The 18,873-nt window shown below is 43.1% G+C and overlaps 2 protein-coding genes across 2 annotated transcripts in view; one reads left to right on the forward strand and one right to left on the reverse strand.

Annotated features, from left to right (window-relative positions):
- LOC133171420 (bone morphogenetic protein 4-like) overlaps window positions 1–15,462 on the forward strand; it is a 124,737-nt gene extending 109,275 nt beyond the window's left edge. The window contains exons 12-18 of the mRNA XM_061304784.1: window positions 6,473–8,718; window positions 9,046–9,185; window positions 9,350–9,466; window positions 9,553–9,742; window positions 9,799–10,221; window positions 15,060–15,184; window positions 15,324–15,462. Of these exons, the coding sequence (XP_061160768.1) occupies window positions 8,427–8,718; window positions 9,046–9,185; window positions 9,350–9,466; window positions 9,553–9,742; window positions 9,799–10,208 (1,149 nt within the window). The 5' untranslated portion in view covers window positions 6,473–8,426 and the 3' untranslated portion in view covers window positions 10,209–10,221; window positions 15,060–15,184; window positions 15,324–15,462. The remainder of the gene's footprint in view (window positions 1–6,472; window positions 8,719–9,045; window positions 9,186–9,349; window positions 9,467–9,552; window positions 9,743–9,798; window positions 10,222–15,059; window positions 15,185–15,323) is intronic.
- Window positions 10,448–18,045, reverse strand: LOC133171417 (uncharacterized). The gene is made up of 2 exons (XM_061304782.1): window positions 17,581–18,045; window positions 10,448–16,727 (listed from the first exon to the last, which is right to left on the reverse strand). Exon 2 carries the CDS (start codon window positions 16,647–16,649, stop codon window positions 11,211–11,213), a length of 5,439 nt encoding a protein of 1,812 aa, XP_061160766.1. The 5' UTR covers window positions 16,650–16,727; window positions 17,581–18,045; the 3' UTR covers window positions 10,448–11,210.
- Between the last annotated feature and the right edge of the window lie 828 nt (window positions 18,046–18,873).

Here is an 18,873-nt window from a genome sequence, read left to right on the forward strand (position 1 = left end):
GAGGAACGGGAAGCCTTAATGAAAACTTTCCCATGAACGGCCGACCGGATGAGGCACCTGTTAATGAAGACGTGATGTCACTCTGTTGCCACTGCTACTGGTCCAATTAGTAAACAGAAGTGTTTCCCTTCCCTGTTTTTTTTCTGAGGGCCACCAATAAGACTTACTTGTGTGTTAACAGTTGATGAGGGGCTACAAAAGCCACCAAATAACCAACAAGCTCCTCACACACATTGTTCCAGGTTCACTAGTAGTTCACGGCTCGCTGTTCGGAGAGCTAAATCAACCAATATAATCTCAGTAAAGCAGTAAAACACGCCTCCATTCGCCACCCCAATCAGCCGATTTAATCAGTCCGCCTATAGCGTCATCTAATCCCTAAAAAAGCCCGTGAGAGAAAGGCGGCCCTCATTCTTAATTTGACCCAAGTGGTTTTCGTCGGGCGCCTGGTCCAATTTCAACTTTATGTGGCCCCAACACGTCTGAGAACAATGTGGATGTCCTTGGGGAGCAACTATGGTGACAAATAAGGGCCAAATAGGTTTGCTGTCGCTGGATTTAAAGTGGCTAATCCCTCAAAGTTTTATTAGCTCTGCAAAGTTCGTAAACCAGAAATCAGAGAGGACCCCTGTTAGTTTGTTCTTTGGGCAGGTCACACACAAATTAAGTAATATTTATTCTTTTTTTATTTTAGAGATGATAAATGAAGACCCCTGAAAAACTTTTTGCCCCGCCACACGTTGGTTTTGCGTCATTGCATTTGATTTCTTTTATTTTTATCAGATTGGAGATTAGTCAGCGCACATAACATGACCTCGGTGTTTGTTTTTATTTGTTGAATTTTTTTAAGAGTTTCCCAGCCAAGTTTTGTTCTGTTGGGGTGTCCTGGGACTCTTGTCATAGTTCCAACCCATTACTTGTTGCTCATAAACTGCGTTTTAGTTCCTAACAAATAAACGCAGATTATTTACATCAGATCTGGAGCTTCCCTATTTTTTTTTTTTTTTTGGTCACAACCCCGCCTCCACCTCTCCTTTCCTATCATGGCCATTTTACAAGAGGAGCTGTATTTCATTGTCTGTTATTTCAGCTTGGTGCTAAAAGGATTTCACAGGAAGTGAGAGTCAAACTGAGACAGTTGCTGACACACTTAAATCCCACAAACCTCCCACCATTAGTTTTTTAGCCGATTTTCTTCTCTCACTACCATTAGTCAGTCCCGCCGCTGTGTAGAATTAGACTCGCGCGTGTCATGAATTGCAAAACATAATTGAAGGTCCACTGTGTTGATATTTGATCTTAAATCCATTTTATTTTGTAATGTCATTTCTGGACTACTTCTGCAAATACGAGCTCATTGTTTTTATTCTGCATAGCAACGTCAAGATGTTCTGAATTAGACAAAGGTCTTCTTTTCCCTTCAGCAACTGGACTCGGCTTTGGCTCACGCTTGGACTTCTTGTAACCCCGAAAAAGATCAGAGCGGAGCCGCCGGGGCAGTTTTCTGAGAACGGATTGTGTTCGCAATAGCTGTCAAGTATCTCCTTATAGCTACAAATCATATTTTCGGCTTCTGCTTCCTGTTTCTTTTACAGTATTAAATATGATCCCATATTTATTGAATTCGGTAATGTAATGGAGTTTCAGTGTTGCTCAATTGTTTTTTTTCTTATGCGTAATTTTCATTAGTTTATCCCCCAAATAATTTTCTAGCCAGCAAATCTGATTGTGCAACGTTTCTTTCTGCTCGTAATTATCATAAGAAAGCATGATTGATCCGAAATGCAGTTGTTTGCCAATTAATTTGCAGCATAAATATGGATCAAGCTTTTGTTTTTCCCATCGATTGGATTGAAATTTCCAGCAAGCACGAATCTGACGGACTTTCTCTCTGCTCCCTGTAAACCACGGCGGCCTAGTAGAGGCCTGGGCAGCACATGTTTGCGATAGTATCAGTTAAGTCACGGATCAAGACCTGGCCTGGCCCGCTTATGTCACACCATAACAAGGCCAATTTAGACAAACAAAATGAGGTCAATTCAACACGGCCATTTTCTATTTATGCATGATTAGACTAATTTGTTGCCAAGCCAGATTTTTAGGGTGTGTGGGTTCAGATCTAAATGTGCTCCATTTGCCACAGCGGCACAGTAATGTAATCGCTGGAGCGTGTACAACATTTCTCAGAGCCATCAGGTTCTCCAATGTCCGTAATCTTGAAGTCATTTTGGCCGGAGGAGCGACCGTTGCCACCGATCACACTGCTCCCTGTGTGTTGTCCAATCGCTAGCAGCTGGAAGCAGCAGCATCCTGCCAGTTTAGTCCGGCGCTGACAATACCCAGGCATGATGGGGCGAGTGGTTAGCAGTTAGCACATCTGCCTCAGAGGTTCTGGGTTAATAATTGCCAACAAAGGCATTTTTTTTCCCCTCCCTTAAATTGGACTCTTTAACTCACTTCAACCTAGTTCCTTGAGGCAAATCCACCACAAGACTGCGGCAAAGCACTATTTGTGCTGTGTGTCTGTAGCAGCTGCTTGGATGATAACAGTAGCAAGTGATGACAGGGCACTCTGGTTTAATTAAAGAGGTCGTGCAAAAAAAAACACCAAAAAAACTCCGTGGCTGATGTCAGTGACACTGCAGCTGCAAGGTTCACCTGCACATAAACACCTTTGGAGAAGGATCATAGATAAGTTGCTGACTCAGCTCAGAAGTTGCATTAACTGGGACTTCCCCATATTTTGGAACTGCATACAAAATAAATTACAGCCAAGTCTTCAATGACTGACTTCCTCCCAAAACACGCTCATCTATTCCCGAAAGTAGGCTAACACTATGTGAATATTTCTCCAAAAAGTCTTTCTTAGTTGACCTCTGATGACCCTTATCTAATAGTCGAGAGCATTGGTGAGCTCGCTAGTACGCAATAAAAACCTGCAGCTACCTCAGATTACACATGCGTATTGAGTGGGCGGTCAACAAATAATATATTTTATTACAAGTGGCTGAGAATAGAAAGAAAACACAATTCCTTTATTTCTGTATCGAGGTCAATCTTGTTGCATATTTGCTTGTCAATCAAGACCTTGTAAAAAAGTGTGCTGAGGGGCTTGTTTAACTTATATGTGGTACTTTACTGCCCCCTATCCGGACTGATTGATGCCTGCAGGAGGCCATTGTTGGTCAAGGAGTGCAATGGTAGCCTTTGAGTATGCTTTTTTTTTAACATTATTATTTTACATTTATTATTATTATTATTATTATTATTATTATTATTATTATTATTATTATTATTATTGGACAGTTAAAAATGGTGTTAATGTTACTGCACAGTAAATATAGAGGTCTTGAAACGACAAATAATGCGCAGTGACCAAATTTGACGCAAGCATGCAGTTACCGATATTGTTTTTTGATAGTTTTATATTTATGGGCTGGCAGTGATGAATAAAGTTCTATCATCATTATATTGTGATTGTGACCGTTTTATTCCTATTATTCCCTACGAAATGAGTATTTTCAAATCAGATGTCAAGCGGTGTCCTGGATCGGATTTACTCCGAGTTTAGAGGTTCCACTGTTTAGAACTTTATGACCACACATTAGAGCGCATCCTGGGGGGGCTGCAGCTATGGGGGAATTGGAAATCTCACAAGTTGAGTCCAATTCCTTAAGCACAAATGAAACAATGCTGGCTGTAATTTGTTGCATCTGCTACTTGTTGGCCCTTAACACCTCTCGCTCCCTCTCGCTCTCTCACTCACTCAAGTGCATCACTGAAGCAAATAGAAAGCAGAAAGAATCGCCTCCATGACCTTATTTGATATTTTGAAAGGTGTTGCATTGGAGGTGATAAAGTCTACGCCGCAATCTGAGCGCTCATAAACATTCCGCCATCATAATGGCCCATTAAAAAAAAAAGAAAAAAAAAAGCAGTAGCTGCTCCAAACCCAAGCGTGTATAAAAAGTAGAGGTTGGCTTTTATTTTTCACTCAATAATGAAACTTAATTACACGTTGGCCAAGCGCTTATCAGCTTCTTCTCAAAAGCATTTTCGCACTTATTATAAAACAATCCTTCTAGATATGAGCGTGGACACATATGTGACCTTTGACCTCCGTGCAAGCAATTGAGATTCTTTTGCATAAATGAGGCTTGTCTTGGATTATTCTTGGGAGGCTTTGCAGGAAATATATGAAACCTTGACTTTGCGCGTGTACTTATAGTCTCCAAAACCACAATGACCCAAAGGGCCCTTGGAGCTTTTTGATATTTGAAGAGCACTTTAGAAGATGTTTCTGAAGCCAGACAGTGGGAGAAGGTGATGAGGATGAAAGAGCATGGAGTGTATCTGGCGTGTATAAACGGCCCACCATTAGACACTACAATAGAGTAAGGGGAGTAGGGTGACGATGAAAAATGGATGCGTGCGGTGGATGAATTCCATATGCCGCTCTCTCGTCTCAGACGGGAGCCTCGGATCGGATTACTTTGCGTAACTCCTTGTCTGAAAGAGGCCATTCCTCATGCTTCTGCTGCAAAGTACTATAAAAAAAATTGGGAAAAAAGTATAAAAAAATTCATGTGTGAGCAGGTGTAATTAAAGCTCAAATCAAAGCAATGCATTTTCAACCAAAAGACAAAAAAAAGAAAATTGAAGCAGATAGGCCCGGCTCCAGTTTCTCTTCGCATCGTTTAGCATCAACATTTTTCCTCGCGGTGACCAGTTTATGCAAATAAAGACCGCAAAAAGGGGTAGCAGGAGATGTGCGATGCAGATAAGAAACCTCAGCAATAATGGGGTTGCAAGCGTGACTTCAAATCATCTAGAAGCATTCATAAACACGCGATATGATTTGATGTTTAATTGCGCATTTCCAGAACACCTGAAGTCACAGAAGCGTTTAGTTTTTTGGGAAAAACTACGGCTACGGTGCAACATGTAACCTTTTTGTGCCTCAAAAATGATTTAAAAAGAAAATATATACAGTAATCCCTCGTTTATTGCGGATAATTGGTTCCAAAAACCACCCGCGATAAGTAAAATCTGCGAAGTACGGTCATCAACAAGAAGTACTGGGCAGGCTAACGAGTTCGCGGAAATATGCTAATTTGCGATCGTGCTAACACGCGAAAACGGACTTCTAAAGGAATGGAAACAAACATTTAGAGCAATACTACATTGTCCTAAAAGTTAGACACGTTTCCTCAATTTCGAAGTTTTATTTTGACTTTTAAATGTTTTTTTTTTAATTTGGAAAAGAAATCCGTGATGTAGTGAAGCTGCGATAAACGAAACGCAAAGTAGCGAGGGATCACTGTATATTAAAAAAAAACTTCTCTTTGAAACCTGACGTTTGACGTAAATAAACACTAGAGGGCGGCAAATAATGCTACTACTTTGCAAATTCAATGGAAAGTCATAAGCGTCTGATTTTGGGCTCATTGTCATTAATCAACAAAGAATAGAGTCCTAAATTAAATTCTAATTACACTTGAGTAAAGGGAGTCAAATTAGACAAACGTGCATTTATATGTGAATGGATTTCTATAGACGAAACCACACACAAACACGCACGACCATTAAGCAGACCATGCAGGTGGCCCTTAGCATAACAAACAAGCTAATTACAAGCAGGCCAACGTCATATGTCACTTTGTGCCGCAAAATATTGGAGAATAATGAGGCCAGAGTCAGAAGGGAAACAAGTATGTTTCGCCGATTATGAATATCACCGAAAACCGCAGCAAGTTGCCAGATGAAGTAGCGTCTGGCAGACTTAATAACGCAAAGGTGAGGTGTACTCGTGCAGCGTGCTCTGCGTACATGTGCTGGAGGAAGAAAAAGAAAGTCAGCGCTGGGCCGTGAGCACATATAATTTAGCTGACTCTGGAGCTTGAACCAAAACTAAATAGTCTTTTGATGGCTTTCCAAAATAAAGCTTGACCGACATGAAATCTTGCACAGATATATTGGCTAAGCAACATCAACACGGTATTTCAAATTAGAACTATTTAATCGTATTTAAATTGCGCACGACTACACTAAATAAGCAAATATATTTCACATGGGCACTTTTAGAATTATTTTGAGGAAATATACACACTTTACATCCATATGAATGCATAGTGCTGGTGTGCCTAATTTTGTGGCCATATTTTTGATAGCTAAACAAGTAATAACACATATATAGTAATTATAATAATAAAAAATAAAAATGATAATTTAATAGAATATTTAAGAGAGAAAAAAATAGTAATTATAATAATAAATAATAAAAATAATAATTTAATAGAATATTTAAGGGAGAAGAAATCCCCAAACTCCCAAACTGAACATGTTTGCAGTCAGTGGCAGTAGGGGGGGAAAGGTGGGTGGGAGGGGGTCACCATTTTAAATGTCACATTGAAAGTCATGTCATGTGGTTCCACTTTGACTGTGATTGTATTCCTCTTCATTATTCATTCAGAGATCGCAGCGGCAACAGCAGCGGCAGCGGCCTCCAGCACTTGTGGCAAAATGCCTTCCATGTGTGTCTAATTGCCTCAGTACAGGTATTTAACACAAGGTGAGGTCATTAACACATGCACACGCTTGTCAGATGTGAATCCAGGTGGCCCTTGGCTGATAGTGCCCAACCAAAATGAATGTGACGACCGTTTCCCCCCCACCCTCCTCCAAAATATTGATCACGAATGGTTGTGAGGTTCAACATTTGAATCCCAGCTATCAAGTATTGAACCGATCCAAAATAGATACTGGAGGGAGAAGGTCCAATTGTGTAGTACTGCTGATTGGACTAAAATATGTAATGATGGACTTGATGAGAAATAATTAAGTCCCATGAAAGCATCAGGCAGATGAACATCCCTTTTTACAACACACTGTGGTTTGTGAAAGGCCATATCCTGGTCAACGGCGCCATCTGGTGTTCAATTGTGAAACCTACAATATAGTTTGTGATGGGAACTGTCAAAAAAAGAAAAAATGCTGAGAGATTTTTTCAGTATCAGTGTCCTACACCGTGTGTGTCCAACAGGACTGCATTGAAAGACGTGCAGTCCCTGCAGGCATGACTTCTGCGTGTATACAGCGTGACATTGACGTCACGGGTCTTCTGTTGTCATGTATCTGTGCTTTGCACACGGTTCATGGTAAACATGCCTGCACCACAGGAATGACAAGACTCAAATCTGGCCCTGTTTCAGGATTTGTGTATCTCCTTGACACACTTTGTCACGTGTCCTTGACTTGTTCACATCAAATTCAATCAATATGGACCGTATGTTATCTTAAATTATAACCATAGAATGGATCCTATCTTATCTGACATTCAATATGATGGGCCTAAAAATGAGTAACGGGTCCCCCAAATACAAGTCATTACTCTGTCATCAAATGAACAAGAGGGGGAAAAGAGCTTTTGATCAACCTGATTGTCTTGAGAATTTGATCCTCTTTATTCCATGCGATTGATTGATTGATAGGAGATCATATCGGATTAATGCTCATGCCTGGGGGTCACAAGCGTCATGCTCTGTCACTGTCCAAACAAACCCAGGGGGCGAGGGGGACGTCGGTGGCGAGGTGACCAATGTGGGGGCGCATGTGCACGCTAACAATACGCATCACGTGCGTCATGGCTCTCGCTCTTCGTTTGCTTTCTTGCGACTGGCTTCACACTGATAACAGACAGATGGCTAGAAAAAAAAAACGTGATGATGGAGAAACTTTACTTGGGTTGAACCCTCCTCACCCTGATGATAAATACACATGAGGTGCTGTAGCAATGCAAGTTTTTTTTGTCGTACAGTATTAGTAATTATGAAAAATTTCAAATATTAGCTTATAAATTGGCTGCCTGAATTTCTTTTATTTTATATTTATTTTCTTTTAAAATGTCACATTTTCAAATTCCAATTAAGGGTTTCACGTGCATGCATTAAATGCAGGTATCACGTTATTTAAATAACTGATGGTTCGAGCAGCAGCGCATTGGCTCCCTCTAGTGGTATATGAAAGGATCACTACTTGGATGCAGATCAGTTGTGTTTAACTTTGTACTAGTTATTGTTCCCTAAACTACTGTGTGAGTTACTTGCATACAGTAGTAATACAGCATTGCCTAAAACATTTCTAATCAAATAAATATTTTATCTTTGTCCTAAAAACTATTAATATTAATAAGCATTAGCTTGGATTTCTGGATAAGGGAGCACATTGTTTGTTATATATTCTTTATTCTCTCACTTTTGACCATTTTTACCTTTCCTTTGTGTTTGCGGGGTGTTTTTGCCCCCACCATCCATCATCATCAATCAAGGTCCAATCATCCTCTGATGTTAGCTGAATAGTGTCATCAATCGGCACATTAGTGTCCTTATCACACACAGTGGCGCACGCTCAGTCCGCCCTTTGCCAATATGTCAAGAGGAGCGATGCGCGTCTGGCTCGTCCTCGCGCTCCATTTGCGCTGCGTCACAGCCGGCGGCAGGGACCCGGTGGGGACCCGGACGGACTTGGACCGTGACAACAAGTTGACGGAAAAGCTCGGCGCTTTGTTCCATTTGAAGGATCTACTCCGCGGCGCCCCACACAGGAAGGCGCCTCAGTTCATGTTGGATCTCTTTAACGCCGTCTCCGCGTCGGACGGGACGAGAAAAAGTCAGAAAGACATACTGGAGGGGAATGTCGTGAGGAGCTTCGAAGATAAAGGTTGGTAATACTTTGAAGAAGATTTTTCTGACACGATGTGGCTCACTCGTGCGCTCTCTAATGGACGGTATTCAATTTAATCTACTGAAATGCATTTTCAGGTATCTGACTTTTTACTTTTAATCCCTACATTTCAGCTTGCTGTACATTTTTGATTGTTTGATTCAGATCGTGCACAGGGACGCGGGATAATTCCGTGCACTGTTTGAGTATTTCTCCAATATTTGCTAAACATGGTAGAGTTTCCCCAAATGCATGAAAAATGTGCCCATTAAAACAATTTTGCCTTATTAAGTGGTTTAACCAAAGTTGTATTTGATGTTTCAGATCATGACGGCGAGAGGTTTCACTTTTTCAACCTGTCTTCTTTTGGACGAGAAGAGAGGATGGTTAAGGCTGAATTCCGTTGGTTTCGAAAGAAACAGAAACATTTCCTGGAAAAGTCATACAGGCCCCATTTTTATAAGGTAGATGATCTCCATTATGTATGACAGCAGATTGTTGCTTTTCAAAATTCACAGCAGGATACAGATTAATTTTTTCACGTAAAACCTAAAGATGGGCTCAAAATTGCCATCTGTCAACTTGGTAATTATATATCACAAATTCGCACATTCTCGTTCCCATCCAGCTGGATTTGTATGAAGTGCTGCATAGTCAAGTGAAACCTTGGCGAGGAAACCTCATCACCTCCAGACTCGTTCCTCTTTACACTCAGGGATGGGAAGTCTTCAATGTCACGCAAACAGTTGGTGTTGTTCATTTTCCACCATTGCTAAAAAAAAAAAAAAAAATGAATGAAAGCCAAACTAGCTGACTTTTTTCTTTTTCAAGGTGTCCAAGTGGCTCTGCAACAGCCAAGATAACAATGGCATCCTGGTGGTGACCACGCTGCCATCTGGGACTTGGATGGACTCTGTGGTTACGTCATCCAAGCTGTGTGGAGAGCCAGTAGGCACTCACGCTTACTTGGTTATCTTCTCTGATGATGGCAGGCCTGGAGCAACCAATCAATCATACTTTGGTAAGATAATAGTGAAAAAGTTCAAACAGTACTGTCATCATGTTGTGTCCATCCAGGACTTGCTCAGTCTTCAGCTGTGGAACTCCATGACCACCCCACTAGGATGCGACGTGGAGCCTCAGGGCTCTTACCCCGCGGCAATTCGCGATCCTGCCAGAGGGTCTCCCTCTTTGTAGACTTTGAGGAGATAGGCTGGTCGGGCTGGATCATCTCGCCACGGGGTTACAACGCTTACCACTGTAAGGGCTCGTGTCCCTTCCCGCTGGGAGGAAGTCTCCGAGCCACCAATCACGCCACCGTGCGCTCCATTATGCACGCACTCAAGTTGTCCGCGGATGAAGTCGAGGCACCCTGTTGTGTGCCCGACAAACTTCAGTCCATGAGTTTGTTATATTTTGACGACGAAGAGAATGTGGTTTTGAAACAGTATGATGACATGGTGGCTATGAGCTGCGGCTGCCACTGATGCTCCACAACAAGTGAGATGTTTAAAAATTATTTTACCAATGTTGAATGAGTGATACATTAATTGGCACTGAGAACAGTCATGGGATGTAAATACTGTACATCACTCTATATTGTAAATTCCATGCAAATACGCCCCCTAGCGGCTGATGACATCAAAACATGGTCTCCCCCTTGAATGAAAGGAGAATGTTACAATCCCACAAGTACTCTAGAAATAGCAAAAAAAAAATCCCAGCATGAGGTTTAAAACATGACTGTTTAATTACAGCAGATTTTAAATGTGATTTCAATATTAGAATGCTCTCTTTGCACTTTATTTCCAATTAGCTGTGCAGTTCCTCTGTCTTTACCTAATCTTACCAGAAGAGGGCAGCGTAGACAACACACGTTGACATGAGAGTGAAACCACCGCTTGCCATATTAAATGAGGAATTCCTCATCAGCATGCAAAATGTTTTGATACAAACTCCCGTCACCGCCGTACTTTAATAACACACTGCATTTATAATAAATATTCCACATTTACATTCAAACAATTGTCTTTTTACATATTAAAGCATTGTCAAAATCTCCTTTAAAAAAGAAAGACCATCTCTACTAAATCCTTCAACTCATATTCAGCAGGCCATTCATTTTTTTTTGTGTACATTCAAGTCTTAAGGCATAAAGGTAAGTCAATAACAATAGGCAGGCTTAGCGAGTTAATCTGTGATGATGGAATAGTGGTTGGCACATGAGTTTCAGTTCCGAGTATTTTGGTTCACATCTTAGCTCCAACCTACTCTGGCTGCCTTCCACATTTTAAAAACATGCATTGTTTCTAAATTGACTAACTTCTTGAAGTGGACAAAGATCTGGCATCTGTTAGAATGAACCTTTAGAGAGCAGGTCACATGGCAGTTTATTTTGTGCCTGTGAAATCCATCAATTATATGTTGTTATAAAAAACAGTACTTGAATAAAACAAATAGTTATGTGCAAAATTCTAATTCTTGTCCCATCAACTGGGACAGTCCACTTCCTCAGTAGCAAGGAACTCGCCCATTGTGTGTTCATGCTGCCCATAGACAGGCTCCAAATAAGGACGCCCATCCTTGCAATGGATTTGCCTTGACATGTCCAAGTTCTGTAGTTCTTCTTGCTCCATATGAGGTACTTGGACGGTAGTGTTCTGGGCCAGAGGCACTGGGACAAAGCCGTGGTAAACAACCAACGGCGTGGATAAAACCTCCATGGGGGATGCCTGAAGAACTGCAGCGTCTGGGGGCTGGACTGGCAGCTGGACGTAGCTTCCCGTCTCAGGATCGAAGAAGGTTTTTGTTTTGACTTGGACGGGCATGTCTACAAAATAATACTGTCCCGAGTCCGGATCTTGAAGGAGCTTTCGTTGGGTCATGGGGATGGACTGCGTGACGATGGCGTGTTCGATGCTGGACTGGCGAGAGAGTTGTCCGGTGCGGCTGGACTGACGGGAGAAGGTCGGCGGCTGGGGGGCCTGCAAACAGTGCGTGTCGATGCTCTGACTCCTTCTCAGCGGTTTCTCTCGGCTCGTTTTTTCTCTGGCTCGGCCTCGCTGCTGAAACTCGTCCATGATGGATCTCTCGATGCGTGTGCTTCTCGGGTCGAGCCTCTCGCTGAGAGACGTCTCGGTGCTATACCTGCGCCCCACTCGGTCTCCTAAGCATCTGTCAATGCTTTGCGAGCGAGAGTTGGGTACTGGTCTCTCACCAGGTTTGTAGACAGGAACATTCCTGATGAGACCCTCACCACTGCTGTGTTTCTGTTCTGGGTTCTCTCGAGGTTGTCTGCCACGACTTCGGCCTCGGTCAGTCGCGAGCCCGTCTTTGAGGTGATGGCCTTCTAGCAACTCGTGGCTCAATCTTCTTGTCCTCTGGCTCATCTCTGCTTTGTTCTGAGGACGTTGGTCGTCGTTGACAACAACGACATCATTACTCTTCCCGTCATGTTTCTGACCTTCTCTGTGATGCCTTTTCTCGCTACTCCTCGGCACAGATTTGTCACTCTTTTGTTTGCTCGGAGTCGACTTCTGAGCTTCTTCCTTCTTTATCCGTCGGTTCGTCAGCTTTATGGCTTTGAGAACGGCCCGCTCGGATTTGGGTAAGACAGCTGGAGGTTTGGCAAACCCTGAGTGACTGTCGTTAAAACTGCAGGTGGAACCAGAACGCTCGCTAGGAACCTTTGGTACGTCCCTCTCTGTTGTTGGCATTGTCAAAGTCTCCATGGCGAGACTGTCAGGAGGTCCTCCTTCAGGGTGTCTCCTTGACTTCCCCTTTGGCAGAACCAATGGAGGGGACAGTGGTGCTGGTGAGACATTTGGCAAAGTCTCTTTAGACTTGAAGACCTCACTTGTTACTGGAGGACATGTTTCATTTGTCAATGGTGGATTTGAGGTTTCATTGAAAAGATGCAAATCCTCCTCTTCCTTCTCTGAGTTATTCATTAGACCCCGGGGTGTCCAGGGTTGTATGATCTTCTTTATCTTATTACTCAAAGTGTTGTCTTTGATTTTAAATAAAGCAGGAATATCCAATGTAGGAGAAAGGAGGCTAGATGCGGACATTGGTGTTTGGACATCTTCATCTCGGGATGGGCTCGGACATTTACCGGCACTTTGCTTATGAATCTCTTTCTCTTCTTCAGACTTTACTACTACTTTGACAACCTCCGAATCACCTTCCAGATCACTAAATGAATAATATTCCATATCTGGCTTGTCTGAATCTTTTTTCATGGCTCCAAGAACATGGTCAGGATCTCTCCTGTTGTCCAGCCCAACCTTATCGAGGTTCTCCCAAGAATGATTAAAGTTCCACTCCTTCTGTGGTGGACTCTCCACGGAAAAGTAGGAAGATTTGGAGGACGTGCTGGTGTGGTCGTCAATAGCGACACCATTTACAAGAAGTTCAGGGGATTTGATAGTCTCTGCATCCGTATCAACCTTGTCCTTAGTGGATTTGTCAAGATCTTCTGGCAGGACATGAATTGCTGCAGTGTCTGGTTTTAAAGATATCTCGATTTTTTCGCTTGTGGCCATCTCCATATCTGCTTCTATGTCTGATAACAGAGAATAGCGTTTTTCGCTGTGGCTGCGCTTGGAAGGCAAATGTGGGTCATGAATGGTTTCTTCATTGGAGCTTTTTGACAAAGCATCTTTTGTGCTTGTTCCATCGTGTGCCATATTTAGATCCTCCTGTGCGTTATTTTTATCATCTTTGTTATAAAGATCTTCTTTATCATTTTTACTGTTCTCATTTCTTCTGTTTTTACTTCGGGGTGGTATAAAGGGGGTATCTAACAATGTGTTCTTTTCAGGCCAATGAGTGGAACTCATTTCGTGGGCATGGTTGAAGTCCAATCTCGAGGTTGAATTTAAATCACTGTCAACATTGCTCATAGTAGACAGGGTAGCACTTCTGCCATCTGGTTTCTGGATCCCACCAGGCCTGGGTTCAGTCTGGGAGAGAATCTGTCTCATGTGCTTATGGTCTCTCAAATCCCCCAATCTTTCTCTGAGATCATTCTCTTTTTCTGCGCTGTCATTTTGGTCTTCTTTAATTGATTCTTTCTCTACATTTTCACTTGCCTGTACCCTTGATCCATAACTTGCATCAGTCACATTTCCTGCAAATTTGATATTTGCCTCCTGATCCGTGGCCTTATTCCTTGTCGTCTGCCGACTCAAGATAACCTCTTCCAGTGCCAATTTGGCCTTGTCGTAATTCTCATTCACAATTGCTTTGTTTATCATGACATTGCCGCCCATCCTTGTTGGGACCTCCTGCTTACTCAGCTCCTTCTCTTTCTTGTCAAATATTTCCTTCTTCGCCAAAGTGTTCCCTCTCATGGATAACATTCCCTTCTTAATGTTCTTCAACTCCCTGGAGATCAAATCATTTTTGGCTCTGGCCTCCTCGTCTATGTTGGGACGTCCCTCGCATAGTCGGGCCCTCTCGAGCTCTTTGAGAGCATGCAGGTCGTGTATGATGTGCTCGCTGTCTCTCGTAGCGTCCGTTTCCGTTCTCAAGTTCACCTTAACATCACCTTCATCATCTCCGTGTTCCTCGTCCGTTCCAGAATACCTCTGACATTTGATATAATTATTCAATCTATCTGGGAAAATGTGCTTTAATTTGTCTTCACAATCTGGGGTCGTTTCCCCGAAGTCACAGTTAGAATGTTCATGACTGCGTCGCGTTTTCTTTTTGTCCATTGAGAGTTGAATATCACGTTTGGTATGTTTTTTCTTTGGAACCGGCGGCGGCTCTTTCTTCACAGTCTTTTCTGATTCACTTTTGACTGGATCATTTTCCACCACGATTCTCTTCTCAGTCGTGTCTTTGGAACACACAAGCATCTCGTCTTTGTCCTTAAATTCTCCTTTGTGTGACGTGGCTTTGTCGCTGCTCTCGGACGGAGTTGCGTGTAGCGCTTTAGTTGCGTTAATGGCATTCTTTGCAGCTCTGATGACATCCATTGTGCTCATGGCTTGGCTCCTGCTTTCTTTTGTTTTTAAACTAACACTCTCTTCTCCAGAGTATTTTTCTCTTAAGGGTATTTTAGTTTTGTTCTCCTGATCATCCTCTGGGGCTTCGAATAAAGGCGAATGACCGCGATTGATGTGAGGTGAAAACCTCAATGGTTCTTTGTTCGGATTTTGAAGCTCGTTTGTGGACGCAGGAGAGCTGGCTTTCTTGTAAAGGTTAAGTGAAGGATAACTTTGCTTTTTAGCCGTGTGGTTTTTGTTTCTTTTTGCATGAATGATTTGCAAGGTTGGGTTCTCTTCACCTAGATTGCCATTACTGACGGCGTCTTTTTTGTTTGGTTGCAGATTGGATAACAAGTAATCGTCAGACGGCGGCCTATCGGCTACGTGCTCGCTATGACCGTCAGTCTGTGGGTTGGCAGACTCTAAAACTGGACTGCGGAACGTGTGAGCTTCCTTTGAAATCGCAGGTGTGCTTAAACCAGATCCATGATTTTGCTGTTTCGGATTCTCTAACAATTCCGATTGGTTGTCATTCCCAGGTGCTTCTAAAGTTTTGAATTTCGGTGGACTGTAGCGACTTTTAACCCTCTTTCTGTTGTCTTTGAGGTTGAAGAGGATGCTCGAGGCGAGTGATTTGTAGCCGTCCCTCTTGATGAAAGGTTCAGGTGTCCCTTTGGCCTCCGAGTGTGGTCTGTGGGGAAAGTCCAGCAGAGAAGGTGAAAGGACAGCTGAGAGGATTTCCGATGTGTCTGTTGGTTGTCTGGAGGGAATGAGCGGCGTCATCAGCTGGCAGATGCTGAACGGAGTTGACGCCAAAGGTTTGACTTCTTCAACCGCTTTTACCTCCATCGACCCGTTTGGGATCGATGAAACGTTTTTCTCGGTTTTGGCTGTTGTGCTCTTCTCCTGAGGCTCTTGCTTAATTGTGTTTTTCACACTCCTCCAGGGGACAACACTTCCATCAGTGATATCTGAGGAGCACCTTTTCTGAGAGAGTGCAGCTGAGGGCTTTGGCGGGACCTTGGGTGGTGTCGTGGAAGGTTTAGGGGCAACAGGAGGAGGGGGGGGAGGAGGTGTTGGAGAAGGAGGAGGGGGAGGAAGGGAAGGGGGAGCAGGTGGAGGAGGAGGTTCACCTGCTTCTTTCACTACCTTTTGTGTGTGCAGAATTTCTTTGCTATGAGCCTCTGTTAAGTCTTTGTAAAATGGTAGGTCATACCATTTTGGAGTCATCTCTGCAGAAACGTTCTCATGGCTAAAGCAGAATTGATTCACACCTCCCCATGTCTGGAAAGGGCTGAACTCACTGTGAAGGAAAAAGTTTTTGATGTTTAGCTTCTTAAGCTTGACTGTTGCCTTCCCGTTTTTCATCTTGGATGAGTTTCCAGAAAATAAACCTTTGCTCTGCTTGCTTGACGAATGTCCACCCACGAGATTGGTGTGATAATCGGTGGAGAATTCCGACAGTTCTCTTTGGATGCTGCGAAGCGCAGATTTATCCCACGATTCCCCATTGGAGTCTGCCACGTCGCCAGTTTTGATCAGCATTCCGTCACAGCTCTCTCCTGTGGTTCTCAGCGCCTTGAGAAACGATGACATGTTTGAGATGTTCTTCTCTTTGTCATTTTTCCTCTGCTTTTTGGATTCCTTCTGGTGAATCTTTTGGAGCGGCTCTCCTGCCAATGGTTTATGACAGCTGAACGGCGAGTATCCATACAGGAAGTCGTCGTTGTAAACAGCGTCGTCTCCGACGCAGAGACTCCGGAAGGCTCGGTCGGTGAGCGTGCTGACCTCACGGTCGGTCTCGTCCATGAGCAGGTCGGTGAAGCCATTCGGAAAGCGATGGTGGAGCATGTTGCCCACCCGGTGGCCCATGTGACGCTTTTCCACCGAGCCCTTCACGTCAACAGGCTTCTTCTTCCTGTTTTGCGCCATCGCCCGTCTGGCCAGCTCAAACACGAGCAGATTCCCTCGTCCTCAGGTTGAAATCAGGCATGCTGTAGAATGAACCTCCTAGGAAAGAGAATAAATCAGATCACAAATTGTCTTCAACCTCCACGTTTGTGGCCCAGTAATATCCGTGACACGTGCGGGGTTTCTGTCAAACACTTCACCATGTCTATTTAAGGCACTCTATTGAGCACCATAGTCATGTGACCACTTTCCATTATAAGAAATATACTGTCACCAATTTTCCAAACAAATGAAATCACTTACTTGATAAGTCAGAGGTCAACAGGGAGACACCACACATTGCATTTAGTCTTGTGCGTTCCTTCGCCCGCAGCTGCTCTACTGTATCTGACTTTAGCTATCTGGGTGAGCTCTTAGAATAGCTCATTAACCCATTTATATGTCCTGACCAAGGAGCACTGGTCACTCCGTGGCATATGAATACGCGACTAGCCGTGTAACCATAGCCTGATATTCGCTCAGATTGTCTTCAGTATCAATATAACCGTTTTGTCATTTAAATACAATTTCCCTCTGTTTGGTTAACCATCCAGTCAGATTTATAATATGAATCAAACCTCATGATTCAACTCAGACAACCCATATTTACTTCTTTTTGACTCAGAAGTTAAATGAAATGTTTTGCTTTTTTATCGAAATTTTTACTAGCCAATGAGCGCTTCCATAACCTGAGACTGTAAGCAGCCGCGGTACTTTCCCAGCATCTGTTTGAGTATTTATACCCGAGGAATGAGACACTGTCTCTCTAATTGCACTGTACACATTGGAAGATGATTTCATAGTCTTTGACTTGGTTCTCCATATCTGCACTTTTAGTTTTGGCACATCCAAAGTAGACCAACCTTCAAATTAACCGCTATCCAACTTTAAAATACAAACAGGGCTCTCTCACCTCGTTTTTCTTTTTCATGTTGCACCAAAGAGTCCGATCTGGGAAAAAAGCGGTACAAATCCTCAGCGCAAAATCCAGTTTGAAAACAGAGAGCCCTCACAGAGTTCTTAGGCCTTCTGCTCCATGTTCAAATACTCTCGGCGTGGCCAGGCTTCTGATAGCGAGCTGAGAATCTACCAAAATAGAAGCGCAAGTCAGTGTGGCCAAAGCGAGCAGGGACGCATCCAGCCCGTTCCTATTGAAATAACCGAGAGGTGTCGAGTAGCAGGGCCTAAGACAGGCCAGGCCGAACGGGATGAAATGGACACTGTCATTGGTTATTTTTGAAAGCGAGCAGCACGGCGGGGTTGACGACCGCATGGACTTCCTCTTTACTGTTAGTCACCTTTAAGAAGATAATGTCATTTGGATTGAGGCCTATGATACAATTGGCGTCAATATTATCAATATTACCGGGCTTTTTTTTTTTCCTGTGAAATTTATTCTCAGGCCAATTTTTTTTTTTTTAACTGCTGATTAGCCAATGTGTGTCGACATGATGCTCTCTTTACATAGCCATGTTTACGCTGTGATGTTGTTGTTTGGTTTTGGGATACACACAGCTGTTAGGGGGGCTTGTTACCCTTCGTGAGTCACACTGAGGCAATAGATGAGGTCACACTCGCCGGGGCCTTACGTGGCTTTTATGTAGTCTGGACATGCCCTCCATCATCATTAAGGTTTGCCTTTTTCTCTTCACAGCTATTCTGTGTTCATCTGAGGGTGATCAAATGGAGACCTGAAGAAGAAAAACGATTAGTCTGCTGGTGACCTTCGTGACCCGACAGCTCTCTGGTTCATAGCTGTGCTCCCTCAACGTGCCATTTTTAAGCCATTCCGTACATGAGCTCATCTATTTTTGTCGTGTTGGATTTCATGAGGTAAGTGCATGCCAATCTGTCAATTGCACCTTCGGCACATTTGATAGATGCTCACGTGACTTGCAGAGCCGTCTCAATAAATCAGAGTGCTGTAAAAAAAAAAAAAAACAGTTGCTCAAATAAAAAAAAAATTAGATTATATTTTAGATTATTCTTTTAGATGAATTTTGACTCACGTTTGTGTCGAGAATGCAGTAGCAAGTAGCAAGTTCATGATAAGGAGTGTGATAATTTATTGGATCAGGCTAGGGATCACAGTACGTATTAAATCTGCATTAACACACATTGTCACCACCTCCCATGTGAACGAATGGAAATCAAATGTAGTGGCCAATGATGGCCGAGTTGAGGCGAGCCCAGGGAAGGAAAGTAG

This window comes from Syngnathus typhle, linkage group LG18, assembly GCF_033458585.1.
Source record: "Syngnathus typhle isolate RoL2023-S1 ecotype Sweden linkage group LG18, RoL_Styp_1.0, whole genome shotgun sequence".
Taxonomy (NCBI): domain Eukaryota; kingdom Metazoa; phylum Chordata; class Actinopteri; order Syngnathiformes; family Syngnathidae; genus Syngnathus; species Syngnathus typhle.